Source organism: Anabrus simplex, chromosome 12, assembly GCF_040414725.1.
Source record: "Anabrus simplex isolate iqAnaSimp1 chromosome 12, ASM4041472v1, whole genome shotgun sequence".
NCBI lineage: Eukaryota > Metazoa > Arthropoda > Insecta > Orthoptera > Tettigoniidae > Anabrus > Anabrus simplex.
The window spans coordinates 54200213-54217751 of record NC_090276.1 but is presented as its reverse complement, the minus strand read 5'-3'; the positions used below and the strand labels follow the sequence as shown (position 1 = coordinate 54217751).

Here is a 17539-nt window from a genome sequence, read left to right as displayed (position 1 = left end):
TGTTAACACCAAGTACAGGAGCTAATGACAGGGAGCAGTTGAATGATACGTTCATAGACATGATCATTTTATTATGCATAAGAACAATAATATGGCCTCTGCTACTCTGCGGGCATTTTGATTTAGCACCATCCAGGCTGCCTGCATGTCAGTTTTGACATTTCGTTCTACTCTACCTGATTGCAGAGTAAACTGGAGATCTCGTGGGCGATCTGTGGCAGTGTTTTTAATTAATTTTGTTGGTTAAACACCGTATGTATCGCTGGAGATCTTTTATATGCCAACATTGTATGACATGGAGTGTTGAATGGACTTTTGCCACCCTTCACAAATCGAACTACCTGTGCTGGGTTTAAACCGGTGATATTGGAATCCAGATATCGATACTTCCACTGATCCGCAGAGGAGTTAATATTTATTGCAATTCATTACTTACATGGAAATATATTTGTTTGAGCATGTTTGACAAAAATGTCTTGTTCCTGCATCACAATGTCATTGAATCTGAGTGTACTCTTTGCAACTGTTTAATTCAGTTTTTAAGCATGACTGTTTAGAATCTGATGTATATGATGTACAAGCTTTCAGGAAATTCAGTTTCTAAAATGTAATAATTCAACATCTGTCAAATGAGCACGAAATCAGGAGTGGAGTCCAGCAAGGGCAGTGCGCCATTCCTGCTACTGTTTATTACAGTTGTGGGTTATGTACTGAAGAACATTAAGGAAATGTCAGGTGAACTTCAAACGGTTACCTTTGCTGATGTCATAATTTGGGGAGGTGCAGGCAAGACTCGATGCGTAGAAAGTCAAGTTTCAGGAATTTAGCTTCAGAATTGGTGAGACACAAGACAGTGGTGATAGTCAACCAGCAAGCCTCAAACCAGCAGACTACTAATGGAGAGCGTGGACAGTTTTGCTTACCTTAGCAGTAGAGTTTCCAGAGACAAACGAGAGATTACCATCAGTATTGAGGACCCTTCTTTGGGATGGCCGGCCCCCGGGATAAGGGTAGCGTGCCTGCCTCTTACCCGGAGGCCCTGGGATTGATTCCCGGACAGGTCAGGGATATTTACTTGGATCTGAGGGCAGGTTCAAGGTCCATTCAGCTTATGTGATTACTATGTAGGAGCTATCTGATAGTGAGATGGCAGCTCCTGTCTAAAAAGACGAGTATTACGGCCGAGAGGATTCATCGTGCTGTCCACAAGACGCCTCATAGTCTGCAGACCTTCGGGCTGAGCAGTGGTCTCTCATTAGGCCATGGCCCTTCAGGGTATATGGTATTAAAATATGAACCCTCATCAAGACTGCAGGCATCAGAGATGAAGTTTCTCTGGTCCAGTACCCAGAAGACCAGAGTGGACGAAGTAAGAAATGAGGTGAGAATTAAGACATATCTGCTAGGCAGAGTTGAAATGAAATGGCGTATGGCTTTTAGTGCTGGGAATGTCGGAGGACATGTTCGGCTCGCCAGGTGCAGGTCTTTTGATTTGACTCCCGTAGGCGACCTGCACATCATGATAAGAATGAAATAACGATGAAGAAAACACACACACCCAGCCCCTGTGCCAACGAAATTAATCAATGATGTTAAAATTCCTGACCCTGCCGGGAATCGAACCCGGGACCCCTGTGACCAACCATTTAGCCATGGAGCCGGACTAGACAGAGTTGGTACATCCACACTATGAGCCTACAAGAACAGCCTGAGTGCACTTGGAAAGAGATGTAAAAGGAAATGCCTGGTCGGAGAACAAAGAACCCACTTGATTGACAGACATTGCAGCTAATAGACGGGCACTGTGTTATGTCACATTCGTGAATAGAGGAGAGAGGAAGTGGCAATATTATTATTATTATTATTATTATTATTATTATTATTATTTACAGGATTTCCATGGTTCACAGAGGGATAAGAAGCATCTGGGTTGAATGTCCGGACAAGGAATTAGCTAGAGCAGAATGACAACAAATTTGGAAATTTTCTTTCCTTTTCTTTTTTCTAGTTTAAAATCGATGGATAGAACATCTGAATGAATAACAAATATGACAGGTTATTAATGAGCTCATCAGCTCTAACAATATAAGGGACTAGAAGTCCGAACATTACGTACAAAAACTTGTAATCATTAGCAGGCAGTTACTTTACATAGAAAAGAGCTTTATTGCTCTTCACAGGTACAGTATTTACAAGAGCACGATTTGCTCCCAGAAGGTACAATACTCAGAAGTTTGAGCTCCAAAATACCCTTGTCTAGCCTCGTAGAGGCAGTTGATTTCCTTTGATATACTGAAATTGCACTAGGCCACATCGGGTGACCTCACTTGAAAGTTTTCATCAATTGATCCACAATAGCATTGATCACTGCTCCAAAAGGGAACCAAAATCGAAACAGTTACCCTAAGAATAATACAGGAGACACAGAGGCATAATTGCCCATGCTACATGGCCTTAATGGAAAAAGAAAATGGTTGCACATAATCAGTCATAAACAAAATGCAAGGAGGCAAAACACCTGCACTCCTAGAAATGACTAAAATTCTAAGTGGGCTTACGGCCTAAAAATACAGAGACTAATCCTATACTACATAGGGGTGACTAAAGGATAAACTTTAATGCCAAGACAAGATTTAAGAAATGTAGGGGTTGAAAGCTTTAGTCTACAATGAAACCACCAGATTACAAAATTACAATTTTTTTAAAAAGAGGTTGAAACCTTTGCCTCAAATTATCCGCAGGAGTTATCACATGTCTAGGTAAATTCTGCCATTACCTTGTGCCGCTGGATCTTCCTCACGCAGACCTCGCCACTGTCTCCTGGCTCATGTCAAGTCACACTCCTCAACACTGGAGCAATTCAGACAATACAGCCCTAAAATGCACTGCTTTTATAGTAACCTAGGGGGAAGCTTCCGGAACTCTTTACTGACAGGCTGGATTCCTGTACACACCCCTGGTTTTAATTGGTTATAGAACATATTTCCAAGAATCTGATGGGTTGATTACAATCAAGGAGGAACTTCCTTGTTCTTTACATTCCTGTGTGAAATAATAGTTGAATACAGGTTAAGTGGATTTGCTGTGAAAGATGGATGCAATGGAGAGTTTACAAACCACTTAGTGACAACAGCTGTTCACTGTTAAACTCTCTCATCCTGTTATGCATTGGCCAGTCATCCCTTCATTGCAAAATATTTTTCCCCATCTGTTTTCATAATACTGAAGTACGGCTTGTGTCCTTTGATAGGCTTCTTCTTCTTCTGCTTCTTCTTCTTCTTCTTCTTCTCCTTCTTCTTAGCTCTCCCCTCCATTTCTTGGTGTTGGCACTTGGTTGGCCCAGTTTTATTGCCGTTTATCTTCCCAGACTCTTAACACGTTGAAGAGCAATGTAATTTGGTATTGCATGTTTCTCTGTTCGTTAGTGGTATGTGGTGTGTGGTATGTAAATGAAGAGAAGTGTACTAAAACAAACACATCCATCCAGTCTTCGAGCCAGAGAGATTAACTATACATATTTAAAACCCCTGGCCCAACCAGAAATCTATTCCAGGGCCCTCTGTACTCCTTCAGTATTTTCCTGAAGTGAGGAGAATTCTATCCAGGAAGGATGCTTGATGCCAACCATGTGGTGTAGCGGTAGCATACCTCTCTCCAGGTTTGATTCGCAGCCTGTCCAGGAATTTTAATGATTAATTTTAAGATAGGAAACAAACTGTCCTTTATGTTAAACATTTTTTTTTTGAAAAAAAAAGAGATGGTAAAATATTTTCTGAAAGAAGATAGGTGTCCTTAGGCAACATTACTGATCTATCAGTTAAATTATGCATACACAGGTAGATCTTCGAAAGGTTGGGAGGTAGCTGATTTTTGTGGGCGAGTTCTCTAATCCTACTGCCAACAGCAATTGTTCTAAAAAGGATGGCTTATTCCCTACATTTTCTTCTGGCAAATACTGAATAAATAACTTTTTAAAAATCTCATTTGTAGCCTCGGTATAAATTATTACCATGTTAGCACTAGGTTAGAAAGTATGTTGTATGTATGTTGGGTATTCAGTCCGAAGGCTGGTTTGATCCTCCACAGCTCCGCCAGCAGCTGTCATAGATAGCCTAGGCATCACTGAAGAGGCATACTAGGGAAATGAGGAGTGAGGTAGTTTCCCGTTGCTTTCCTCGCCAAGCCAGGAGCTGCTATTACATATCTGTCTGCCAAGCCCACTGAAATGCATGCATCAACAGACCCTATGAGCAACATTTTTACGCCATTCATTGCAGAGACTGGCTGTATAAAGATTAGTATTACTAGCATCGCTCATGCTTCGGTCACTTTCATATTGTCAAAGCCAAGAATGAGACTGAGACAGATCAGTGAAAGTACCAAATTTATTCTAGCCCGTACCAGAAGACGTAGTGCACTGCATCTCACCAGCAAAGACATGTATGTCATATAGTTGCATAGATAGATTCACTTAATAGGATGAATATATTGAGGTGGTGGTAGTGATTATTGTTTTAAGAGGAAGTATGACTGATCAACCATCATCTGTTAACACTGGTCAGAAGTAAAATGGAAGAGGTCCGACATTTTGAAAAATAAGGGTATTGGGTAAAGAAACGGAAGGACCATGAAGGGTGTGAAAATGAGACGCCGTAGGCCTTGTAAACCTACTACCACTGATGAAGGGAATGGTTGAATTCCTGAAACATGTTCAGTTGAATAAATAATTTTCTTCCATTAATAAGTGTATTGACAAGGCTGATTCCAATATAAGTATTTTAAATATTTTTATACTACATTGACCAGTGGAGGTTGAAAGGGAGGAACCTGGCACAAGTGGAAGCAATGCCAGGATTCTCCTCAGGGCCCCGTGATTGCTAACCCATGCTTCCAAGTTAGTCCCACGGGATATTTTCAGTCTCCTTTTCTGACAGTCCGGGGATACTGTGGACATTGTTCTACTGCCCTCACCCACAGAGGGATAAATACGACTGGTCAGTGTGGGAAGAGGGAGCAACAAAAATAGGAGACAAGAGCAAATAACAAGAAACAGGTTTAGTAAAACTTAGTTAATCTAGATCCCGATAAACCAGACTTGATCCTCACAGAAAAAAAGAAGAAAGAAATTCAGAAATGCAGACTAAATGAAGAATGCAAGAATTTTTAAATTGGCTAGAAGTCAACAATTATTGCTTTCATCACATACCTCCATAGAATAGAATGTTCACACGTTGTTGTAGATACAGACTGTAGTCAATTTCTATAAAGCTATCAAATCAGAATTATCCCATTCTTTATATTGCAATACTGTATTTTACTGTAGTTTTAGATGTTACCTTCAAGTCATTGGGTTGCTGGGATTTACGGTCTCTTCACCCACCACAGTTCTGGTGATTATTTTTGAGGTACAAAATGTTCTACTGTACATTTTGAGTGGTGACCAGTTTTCATTGACTGCCCCGTATAATTTCTGTTTCCTAGGCACCTGTCAGTAGTTGGTCAGTGCTCTTCATTGGATTGATAATGTGGGAACTAAAATCGACACACTATTAGACAATATCTCTTAAAATATGTGTGTGTGAGCTTTTGTTAACTGTTCTTTGCTTCCAGAGTAGAAATGTTGTTGTATGAAGGAGAGTAGGTATTTTTTTCCCAAGCTAGTGGTATCTGTCTGATTTTAGTTATCTTGTCTTATGTTATCCTTATACCATTTTATTTACCTTTGTTTCTCTCGTTGTTGCAGGAAATTAGTCAGAAGGTTCGACAAGAGGAGCAGACGGAAGTGAGGGAGGTCCTTAAGAGGATATTTCCGGAAGTTAGAGTCGAAGATAATAAGGTGGGTGATTTTAAAATGTTAGTGGTCTCTCATGTTCTGAATTAAAGTTTTATCACGCATGACTTTGATTCTGTAAGATCTGTTATGTCAGACAAGATATATGGACATTTTTGTAGGAAATTTAATTTTAAAGCCTACAACTAAGGTTTATACAATGTTTTATTTGTGTGAATGTAGAAAATTGAATTTTTAAATTCTTCTTAAATAAGAAGGATCAGTTCAGGCAGTATATTAATTTTTAAGAGTCTGGTATGGACAGTTTTTCTAGCTTTCTCTACTCTGTTAAAAACGCTGTGTTTTCTTGGTCTAGCGTATAATATAGTTTATATTTCTTTATTTTGAATAACATTGAGATATCAGTTGCTGTTTGACTTTCTTTGAGAGTGCATAATAATGTGTAGATGTGTTGTGGACTGTTTCAGAGAACACATTACATAAGCATTTGTCCTTTTCAGGTACATCAGAAGTGGGTTGAACAGTTTGAGTCCCATGCAAGAGAACTGCTCGCAGAACTGAAATCTCGTCCTCAGGAACCTCCTCAGGATCCCTTCCAGAAATTTGTATCCCCAGCCCAAGAATCGTCTGCTGTACTCCTTGAATTGGAGAAACAGAATACCCACCTCCAGGCTATGGTCTCGCATTACAAGACTATCATTGACGATACGGTAAGTCCTTGATGCTTGAATGAGGTCGAGTATATATTTTGGTGACAGAATGTTGGTTCTTAACCTTAGCCAAGCGTTACATGTGTTTATCCAGAACTCGCCTGCTCCTACAAGTTTATTAACTTAACCATTGTGATTTGATTTTTTATAATAGTCCGTGACTACAGTCTCTACTCCAGTATTTTAAATCACTCAGCTGAGGAAAAGGACAATAAGGTCCTCCAAACATGTACAGTATATTAGGTGAAAATAAATAAATAACTCTAAGTATTGACAAAGCTGATTTAAAATATCAAATGCTCCTGCAAGAGCAAAAGACTTCGTTATCTGGAATCTTAAATTATGCGTTTTTATGACTGTGTATTGTAGATTGTTTGTAAAATTAGCTGATAGATGTCAGGAGCGTATACACAGGGCACTTAACACAGGGCCCTTAACACAGGGATTTGGAATGAAAAAGAAGATGAAAAAGATGATTTTCATGGTGATGTTCTTTTCAGAAGTTTGTTAATATTATTGCATATGTTCATGTTTCAGCTATTGTAGACATTATGTCAAAAAAAAAGAATTCAAAACAAGTATGAAATAGTCATAATTATTAGTTTTGATGAATAGTCAAAACTGAGCAATAATGGGTGAAAAAGTGAAAAATGTTAAATTGATGCAAGTGAGTATGACAACATAAGTGGCAGGGCAGATTCAGACGATCAGTACCTACGTATTATCGGTGGGATTAATCATCAGAATTTGACAAAGTCATTGATAGTGATGAGGAAAGCATGGAATGGTATGGGGTCACAAATTCGGATCCAAGACCACAAACAATTCTAGTTTACAGTATAAATAAGTGCCTATTTGCTTCCGGTTTTGATGCATATACTGTACTGTGCATATCTAATGATGCATTTCTCAATTTCAATAATTATACTGTAGTATTAGTGAAAGTAGGCAAGAAAGTGAATTACAACCAAGTTTTCTGAATGTGAAATAAATATAGTTTATGGTGACATTAGTCAGAACTTTTTTTTTTTTTTGTGCCTTGTGCCACTTTTGCAGAAAACAGGAAGTTGAGTATTTGTTTCTTCCAGAATAAATGGATTCCTCCAATCTATTCTGATTAAATTAGGTACCAATGAGACGTATTTATGCTTAACTACTTATATTTTTGGTGTGTTCTTTTGTGTTGGTAGTAAAAATAAAATCACGAAAAGGAATTACACTTAAAATAAAATAATAAATCAAACTTAGAGAAGGGAAGTAGTAAAGAGAAAGAATGTCTTAACTTTGGCAAGAATTGGAGACATCACTCAACCCTCCAAGACAAGGAGCAGAATATAAACACATTCAGGATAAACTCGGTAGCAGACTTTTGTGTTTGTCCGCATTTGTAGTCATTTTACCACGTGTATTCATCTTTATCTTTGTCTTTTTCCTTATTTACCCCCTGTGGGTGGGGGACGCAGACAAAGAATACACCCATGGTATCCCCTGCCTGTCAAAAGGGACGACCAAGGGATGATAAAATTAGAACCATGAAACTACTTGTAATTATTACCACCACGCGGGAACACCATGGGTCGCTTGTACTTGCGCGTTGTACTACTATGTAGGGTACACAATAGGTTTGTGATTAGTAGCAATAGAGTGCGTTGGCAGCTTTTACAGTACCTGTGATTCGTACCCCTATATGAGCAACACCATGGGATTAGCGACACCATGGTTCTGCCTTGCCTATGCTTAGTACCCACTCTGTGAGGAACACCACGGTTTTGTGCGCGTCCCTATGTTTAGTCCACTTATGTGAGGAACACCATAGGTATGCATTGCCTGTAAGTAGCGCCACAGTGTGCGAAACACCATAGGTCTGTGTTACATGTGCGAATTTCATTACCTGTACATAGTACCATACTCTGTGGAATACCACGAGTCTACGCTACTTTTGATTAGTACTGCAACGTGACATATAGCATGGTTCTATTTTCCTAGCGATAAGTACCGTTATGAGGGACCAATGACCTGGATTTTGGACCTGTTTAGACTACAAGAATCATCGATTCAGTATTGTGCTTTAGAAGCTGTCCCTTGGTCAATAATACTATAGTTTAACGCTAAGTTTCTGGGAATGTGGGGCATTGTGGGTCGGATCCACTGATTGTTTTAACTTCATATCCATCCATTCATTCTTCGTCCTCACGTTTTCGAATTCTGGTCAGTGGAGGATTACGGATTTTTAAATTGTCATACCATTTCGTCTCATTTCGTACCATTAGGGGCCAATGACCTAGATGTTAGGTACCTTTAAACAACAAGCATCATCATCTTTCCTTCTTTTCCGTTTATCTGGCTTTCTTCTTATCCCACACTACCCACATCAAGGCTGAAGATTTGTCAAGAAGGTCCCTCGACGGAAGCTCGGAAGGAGAAATGTACTCGTCGTAGGCTGAGTAGAATTGGATGTTGTATAACTGGGATTCATGAGAGAGCCTATTCATTTGAAGATGAGTAGATTGTCTTTGTCCTTTTGTTTCATATTTGTTCTAGTCTCCTTTCTCTCTCTCTCTCTCTTTCCTAATGTTTTTTTCCCCCATCAATTGGGGTCTGCTGTTCCAGCTACATTTTAGCTATTTGGTCCTGTCTAGGATGTTTCAAGGGTTGAAGTCCACAGCACAGTATGTGGTCGACATCCACCTGGATCAGGCTGGTGCGCCGTTTCTTTTACTGAGTTATTGTTGCTTCGCAAGACATGGCCATACTACTGGAGTGGAGTCTCTCTCGCTTTTTCTTCAATTGGTGCCACACCGAGTCTATATCACACATTTTCATTTCTGACATGGTCCAAGAGGAGAGCCGGTCCCAGTGACCATAGCAGGGAGGATCTGTCCATGTTTCCTTTCAATAGGAGTGCCCAGGGATAGGGAGACTGAATATCTGCTGTTGCCGTATCCATACAAAGGTTCAAGATTAGGAACGAGAGATGTGTACACCAAGACTGATGTCAAAAGGCATTCAGAGCTCAACTGAACATTGAATTATGTTTGTGATGTTACAGCACAGAAGTTTGATCCATCCTACATATACCTTTGGAACTTAGTGACTGCGAAGTGCTCGGCATGAGATTGAGTGGGACCCGATCCAAAGCAGTTTTCAAATCTAAGAATTGTAAATGCATGGTCGTCTTCTTTTCCTTGTCTCTCCAGCAGATATGTGGCATGGATCAGATCTGTGGTACTACATCCCCTGACAAATCCACTCTAATTTGGTGTTATGGCAACAATACTTCTTAGTCTTTCAGATATCTTCATTGTATGGGATAGAAGTTGAATTGGCTGGTAATTGCTACATAATGACATCTCCCTTTCTCAAATTGGCTTAGTTGTGCTGGTGGTCCTCGCACTGGGAAGCTTGTTCTAGATTATGATTTCATTGAATAGCATAACAAGGAATTCCACGCCAGGCAGTCCAAGCAGCTTTCAGATATCTGCTGGTACATCGTCAGGGCCAGTGGCTTTCCATTTTTTCATTTTCATTAGGGCGAGGATGGCTGATGGATCTTTCAGGATGTTGTTGTCTGACCTATTGATTTGCATAACATGGCCATTATCTTGCATGGAACAATTATGGGACTTAGTGAGGCAGTAAATTTTGGCATCTCATCCTGGCATGTCTAATTTGTCGTACAAATCCTTGTAGTGATGCTTTGCCACAGCCACTGTTCTCTTATCCTTGGCTTTGACAATATGAAAGTGACTGAGGTATGAGCGATGCCAGTATTGCCATTCCTTGTGCAGCCAGTCCCTGCTATGAATGGTGTGAAAATGTTGCTCATAGGGTCGGTTGGTGCATGCATTTCAGTGGGCTTGGCAGACTGGTATGTAATAGCAGCTCCTGGCTTGGCGAGGACAGCAACGGGAAACTACCTCACTCGCCACTGTTGTCTTTGCTGCCAATTTCAGCAAACTGTATCGTTCACAATCTATTTTGAGACTTAAATTCCACCAAGTCATGAAGGCTAAGTTCTTTCCCGTAATGACCTGTTGAACAGCATAGGACTGGAACGTAGTGTTTGAGGAATGGGGAGAGACATGAAGAAGTGGAGAGGAATCATATTTGCCTCCACCTTGTATCATCTGAAAAAGGGGAAATGATGATGATGATGATGATGATAGCTAAGTATTCTCTGATCGTCCTCTATCTAATGTGAGGAATGTAGTTCTTAACAGTTTCTCAATGTTTCTTAACTCGTGTTGTTGTATGTATGTTCAGTCTTCAGCCCTAAGGCTGGTTGCATCCTCAACAGTTCTGCCATCAGCTGTCACAGATGGCCTAGGCATCACTGAAGAGGCGTACTAGGGAAATGAGGAGTGAGGTAGTTTCCCGTTGCTTTCCTCACCAAGCCAGAAGTTGCTATTATATATCAGTCTGCCAAGCCCACTGAAATGCATGCACCAACCGACCCTATGAGCAACATTTTCACACCATTCATAACAGGGACTGGCTGCACAAGGAATGGCATTACTGGCATCACTCATACCTCAGTCACTTTCATATTGTCAAAGCCAAGGATAAGACAGAGACAGATTAATGAAAGTAACAAAATTGCTCTAGCCCATGCCAGAAGACATAGTGCACTGTAAACACTAGGTCCTACCAGCAAAAGCATTCTTAACTCATAGAATCAAATTTTTTTTGTAACAATTGCTAATTTAATATTTCGGCTTTTTAATATTGAAACTTTGTGAGAGATATGTTTGTGTGCAGGAGGGCATGCTGAACAAGCTGCAGACACATGTAGAGCAGGAGGAGGCTCGCTGGAGACAGCAGCTACAACTTAAGGAGGCAGAGTTAGAAGCGGCACGGGAGCAACAGGAGTCTTCGACGCAACTGCCTGTGCAAGAGGTTTGTGATATTTGCTTGTAAAATTATTTTTATTTAATGTAACTGCTGCTTCTTGTAGGTTTGCATACTTAAAATTCTGCTTTTGCGATATTTCTAAATCCATCCTTGAAAGTTACATCTGTTTTTCTCTTCTGGTCCTTAGTTGAAGACTAGTCATTTAAAAGGGCGCTTAGTGCCAAACACTAAGTTTTCAGGTATTGGAAAAAACGTGATAAAATGAACAGGAAAATAAGACTTCCATTAGCTTCTTAGTGTAATGAGTTACTCATTGACTTTTGGAAAACTCTAAGCACTTGGAAAGATGTGATGTGATGGGATGTGACCTCCAGAGAGGCGTGGTGCAGGTCTTTGCTTTCTATTTGATGTCCATTGGTAGCCTGTGTGTGTGTGGGTGTGTAATGATGTAGGGAGAGGGTGAAATCTGGTGCAGCACAGTCTGTTTCTGTCGAATAACACCAAGGCCCAAGGCTACAGTTGTGAGGAGCAGTACTTTCTAATAGGAAAGTGAATTTACAGATGGAATGAGGTTCTTTATTTCTAAAACTTCTTTTCCTCCATAAAGCATAATTTTTGGCATTTCAAGCAATTTTTTTCTATTTTCTCTGTAGTTACGTTCATAACATCTCGGGTACAAGAGACAATTTTGACAACAAATTATATAATCCTGCATGGTAGCTGAAAGGACGAGGGACATTTCATTTCTCTAGTCTTCATTACTTGCTGTCTGACACCTTTGTTTTCTGGGATATATAATGATAATTTCGTGTGGCTATTTCTAGCCGAGTGCAGCCCTTGTATGGCAGACCCTCCGACAAGGGTGGGCGGCATCTGCCATGTGTAGGTAACTGCGTGTTATGTGTGGTGTGTGAGTTGCAGGGATGTTGGGGACAGCACAAACACCCAGCCCCTGGGCCATTGGAATTAACCAATGAAGGTTAAAATCCCCGACCCGGCCGGGAATTGAACCCGGGACCGTCTGAACCGAAGGCCAGTACGCTGACCATTCAGCCAACGAGTCGGACTTGTTTTCTGGGATGTGGACAAGAGACTTGGAACCAAGTACTATTTCCAAGCCAGATTTTTTTCTGGTACGGGGCTGTTTTATAACAAAATAAGTGTTTTTCCTCATGGAGTATCCTGTTGAGCACTGAGGAACCAATAATTCAGATTTGAGTCACAAGATATCAGCATAATTTTAATACTTTCATTTAGTCTCCAAATTTTATGATAATGTTTTAAGCATTTTAATCTATTGTGTTTACTGAAGATGGCCTAGAGCCTAGGGCAAAAAACATGTATGGATATTAAGTACAACAATATTGTATTGAACAGGGGGATACTTTGATAATTTAAATTTTTTTATATAAGAATCAATCAGCGGACAAGAGACGTTTTGGAAATTAGCCCCTGACCCGTTACGTAGCCAAACACCACAACTACTGCCGTAACGGCAGCCCAAAATACGAACTAGCAGTTACACTACTACCACAGTTCATCAGTAACAAGTGGAAGCACAACTGACACAATACACTCCACACAAAACAAGAATAAAACAAGAAAAACTTACCTTAAGTGGAGAAGTGTCACAACAACCGTGGATAATTAAATAAACCACTGTACTGGACATCAGAACACACAAAATGAGTGAAAGAAAGAACACCTTTACTTTAAGAAAAATGAGGGAGGAGCGTGCAACTTAGTGCAAGGCCACAAGAGTGCAGTACACATCAGGAATCGTAAAAATAAATTTACTTTCAGTTTTAAACTAGTTCTTTCCTGTCCACAGGTCAGAAGAACACATAATGAGGAACGAGTAATTCCACAATTACAGATAGTACGTGAGAAAACACTTCAGTTACTGAATTAAAAGATACAAATTAGTTCGAAACCGTTCCTTGGGAAAGGGGTATTAACTCGGTAATACTATCTCACCCCTCAAATTATCCTTGCATCATTTTTTCTTCTGGCTGACTTTCAGTAGTGAAAGTTTCGTGGACTTATGGTATCTTTTGTAAAATCTGGAGATAATAGACATGAAGGTAGCGGAATGATTATTGCTACATCAATGGAGGAGGAAGAGTAAGAAAAACAGTGGGAGCCTAGAACATGATTGTTATGCTTGGTTTCTAATGATTCCTCTTCATCAGCCCAATAAACTGGTAGTTTGCTCTAGTTCTGAGTAGGATTGTTTAGTTCTTTCACACAGACTGGCATACTGAACACAAAGGCACGCAGTCTATAATATTGATACATTTGTAGACAGATGAGGTCACATTACTAGAATAAACTCATTTGTATGAGGGTTATCTGGTTTGCTGGTTATGTGTGCATCCTAAATAAATTAATTAATGTACTGTACAGGAGTGTACATAATTTTTTCCTGCTTTTATACTAGGCTTACTGCAAGTTGAATTGTTATGAAAAGTAGTTTCTTGGCAAAAGTCTGCTCTGCGCCACGCGACATTGGAGTACCATGCCCATAGATATCGCCCAGGGCTCTCTGTGTAAATTGCAATCAAGCTACGATTTCTGTTCTTTATCATGCTAAGGTATTCAGTGCTATCTCATCGTAACAGAATTTCATAGCAAAACTGTTCAACAATAATATAAAAATTATAAGTTATAGGTAATTTTGTGAACTGAGAAGTTGACAATCATGACAGCATTGTGGCTATGAGCAATATCAATGACACTGTAGTGACAAGGAACATACAAAATGTCATGAGGAAATATTAAACTACTTCTCACAACCAAACATTGTACAGTATTTTTTATAATAAGCACTTTCTTGCTGTGCCTTAAAATTCCCTGCTTTGTCACAAATACATTTTTTGTTGAATTAGATTATCCATGTTCTTCAATTTTTCGTGTGTGTTCTCCCCTTTGTTAGCCCAAATAACTGTTAGCTTACTATAGTTGCAAATAGGATTTAGTTCTTTCACCCATGTTTGCATACTGAATGCAGACACACAGTTTGTAATTTAAACATTTGTAACTTAATTGTTTCAAAGACTATAGAGACTGATAATTTTGTTTTTCTTCCGAAAACTGTGCTCACTGCAAAGAAAGACTGTCTGTTCTGTTGAAAGTCTCAAAATGTTCTAAGAATTGGTTGGGCTTTGTCCCTCCAATTTTCGTTTTAATTAGTGCCTTTGTACACTTACGTAAACATAATATGTGTAATTTTGTGCAGGCTTGTGTTTTGTAAAGAGTTAACAATGAAGTGATGTCAGATCACATGTATTTGTTTCTTGTTTCCATAAAATGGCTATGTTTAGAACTGTGAGCCTTTGAAAGCAAAGTTGGTTTATTCCCTGTGCAGGCCAATTCTTCGGCCACACCAGAGATATCTGGAGTGCAGTTTGCCTTTAGCTGTATTGAAAAGTCTCTTCCGCTCATCGTGAGTGAGGTACGAATAGTCTCTCTCTTTCTTTCTTTCTTTGGCTTTACCTTCCAAGCTTCTCTCTTCTTTCTCAGGAGGTGGCTGGGTGTCCTGTGCAACAGCTTAATTTCTTCCTCTTCATTTTCTTCTCCTTTGCTTCTTCTTCCTAACACTAGTTAAACCCATTTTCTGCAAATAAAAGCTCCTTTTCTTCTTTCTCTTTCTGTATAACATATTTCTGTACCTTACTTTTAAAATCAGCCTTATGATTTCCTGTTGTTCAACTTCCTGGGAGGTGTGTACAGTACCATTGCCTTTCTTGTTAGACATTTTAGATGTCAGAGTATGCTTGACAAAGAAAGAGAAGATACATACAAATTGGAGAAGAATGAAGAACCTGTTAGAATTGGTGCTGGAAGAGAAATTGAATGAGCAGTATTCTGCATTTCTCCATCATCTCGTTGACAAAGACCTACAGTATTTTAACATTGGCTGTACTGTATTTAATGGCCTGGTCTTACCTCTACATACTACAGTTGACCACACGTTGGTCGAACTAGTCTGTTTATTACTGTGATGGTGAGAAAAAAGGTTCATTGGTCTGTTAGGGATTGTTCTTGATTTCAGATTCACAATAAAAATTTTCATTCGATAGCTGATGTCTATACTTAAAGTGTGGAAGGAAGATGTGGTGCCTTGTCCTTTGGTTTTTCTGTTTCTTCCTAGTCATACACTGACCTGTCATTGTGGTTATCCTTTGTGATCCTTTCGATGCTCCTTTTTTATGATGTGTTTTGCAATTGTGTATTCCTTTTTATTACTTATTACCTATTGGGTTCCTTTCTTCCTTTTGTGAATGTCTTGTTTTCATAGTCTTTTACTACCTGTATTCATCTTTATCTTTTTTCTCTTCCTTTTTCCTCTGTTTATCTGGCTTTCTTAACCTACACTTCCTGCAGCAAGACTGAAGATCTGTCAAGATGGTCCCTAACGGGTGTTGAAGACTACCCTCCTCATGAAGCTGGGAAGAGCAGGAATGAGCTTGTTGGGAGTTGAGAAGAAACGGATGTAGAAGAAGAATTGATGAATCTATTTGAAGATGTTGAGATTAACCTTGTCCTTTTGCGTGTTCTATCTCGCACTCTTTCCACTCTGGCCTTTCATTGTGTTTATTCCTCGTGTTCTTTTAAATGTTCCTATCTTTATATGTACAACCTGTGACAATAAAGTTCGGTGAACAGTCCTGTACTATCAACATAGATGAACAATGCACGACAGTGACCTTACTGTCCTTCAAAATAGTCCCCTCCCATAACTGTGCACTGCTGAGATTGGCGATACATGTCCTGGAAACTTTGCAAGAAGGCTTCCTTTGGGATGGTGTTCGAAAGCCTCGTCACGTTTCGTTGGATGTCAGGTATATCGTCAAATCTCTTTCCTTTCGAAGCGAGTTTGAGTCGTGGGAATAGGAAGAAGTCTGGAGGATTGAGATCTGGCGAGTATGAGGGACTGTTTGACGATATTGGCTGTGTGTGGGCGAGCGTTGTCATGGACAAAAAAACCATGAACCTTGTTGTGCGTACTGGGGTCGTACCCCGTGTAGACGTTTCATGAAGCGGGTCAAAATTTCAGTGTACCGTGCACCATTCAGTGTCGTTCCGTCAGGTTGAAATTCCTTGTGGATAATGCCTGAACTATCGAAAAATGTGATGAGCATCGTTTTGATGCATGACTTTTCGGCTCTGACCTTTTTCCGACGAGGGGATCCCGGAGAACGCCATTCCATGCTTTGCCATTTCATTTCAGGGTCGTACCTGAGACACCAGGTTTCATCCTCAGTGACGATACAGTTCAAGAAATTTGGTATCACATCTGCCGTTTCGACAAAATCCTGTGAAGCCTCTAAACATGTCTGCTTCTGATCGTCAGTCAAGTGATGTGGCCCAAGACGGGAACAAGTTTTCCTCTTCCCTAACTTCTGGGTAACGATTTGTCGCACGGATTCACGGTTAATCTGCAGTTCATCCGCTGTCATCCACACAGTTAATCGCCGATCGTTTGTGATTAATGTCCTCACCTTCTCAATGTTTTCGTCACTGACGGCGGTCGCCGGTCTTCCAATATGGGGATTGTCAGAAACACTTTCCCGGCCTCCTCGAAAATGGGCGAATCACTCGTACACACACTTCAAGGACAGTGCTTGATCTTCATAAATACGTACCAACATCGCATGCATTTCTTTCGGTGTCTTGCCAAGCTTAGAACAAAACTGTACATTGATCTTTTGGTCGTTCATGTTCCTGTTCGCAGTTCAGAGCCAGCGCCCTAAACACGAACTGTGTCAAACAGGTCTTACACGGCACACACACGATGCTCAACTGAACAACGTTGGGAGCAGGTGGACAAAACCTGCTGCTACGCAGGTGCAGTGTTGCATGTCGCCAGTGTTGCTGGATCAACCGTTCTGACTTCGAACTTTATTGTCACAGGTTGTATGACATGAACTCCTTTACTTCTTGATCAATAATAGTTTGGGGATTTTATTTATTGTGCCAATATTTTTGTCCTGTTCAGGTTTATTTTTATATCAGCGTCTGATAAATGTTCACCATGAAAAATGTTAGTAAATTACTGCATGTCAGGGTAGGTCATCAGCAGAGCTAGTATTGGTTGTTCTATGTCAAATTTTGAATTTATTCCATTAATTTTTTAGTATCCCAGAATAGTTTCAATAGCACTGGGATATCAGATTTGCCAGCA

At 40.0% G+C, this 17539-nt stretch overlaps 1 protein-coding gene across 8 annotated transcripts in view; it reads left to right on the top strand.

The window, feature by feature from the left end:
- LOC136884204 (ribosome-binding protein 1) overlaps positions 1-17539 on the top strand; it is a 262166-nt gene that overhangs the window by 194085 nt on the left and 50542 nt on the right. For 6 of the 8 annotated variants that reach the window (XM_067156251.2, XM_067156249.2, XM_067156253.2 and 3 more), the window contains 3 exons: positions 5744-5836; positions 6292-6501; positions 11260-11397. In XM_067156251.2, coding sequence (XP_067012352.2) covers positions 5744-5836; positions 6292-6501; positions 11260-11397 — 441 coding nt within the window. Of the gene's footprint in view, positions 1-5743; positions 5837-6288; positions 6502-11259; positions 11398-17539 lie in introns of all 8 variants that reach the window. The other 2 variants (XM_067156254.2, XM_067156250.2) reach the window with 1 other exon arrangement.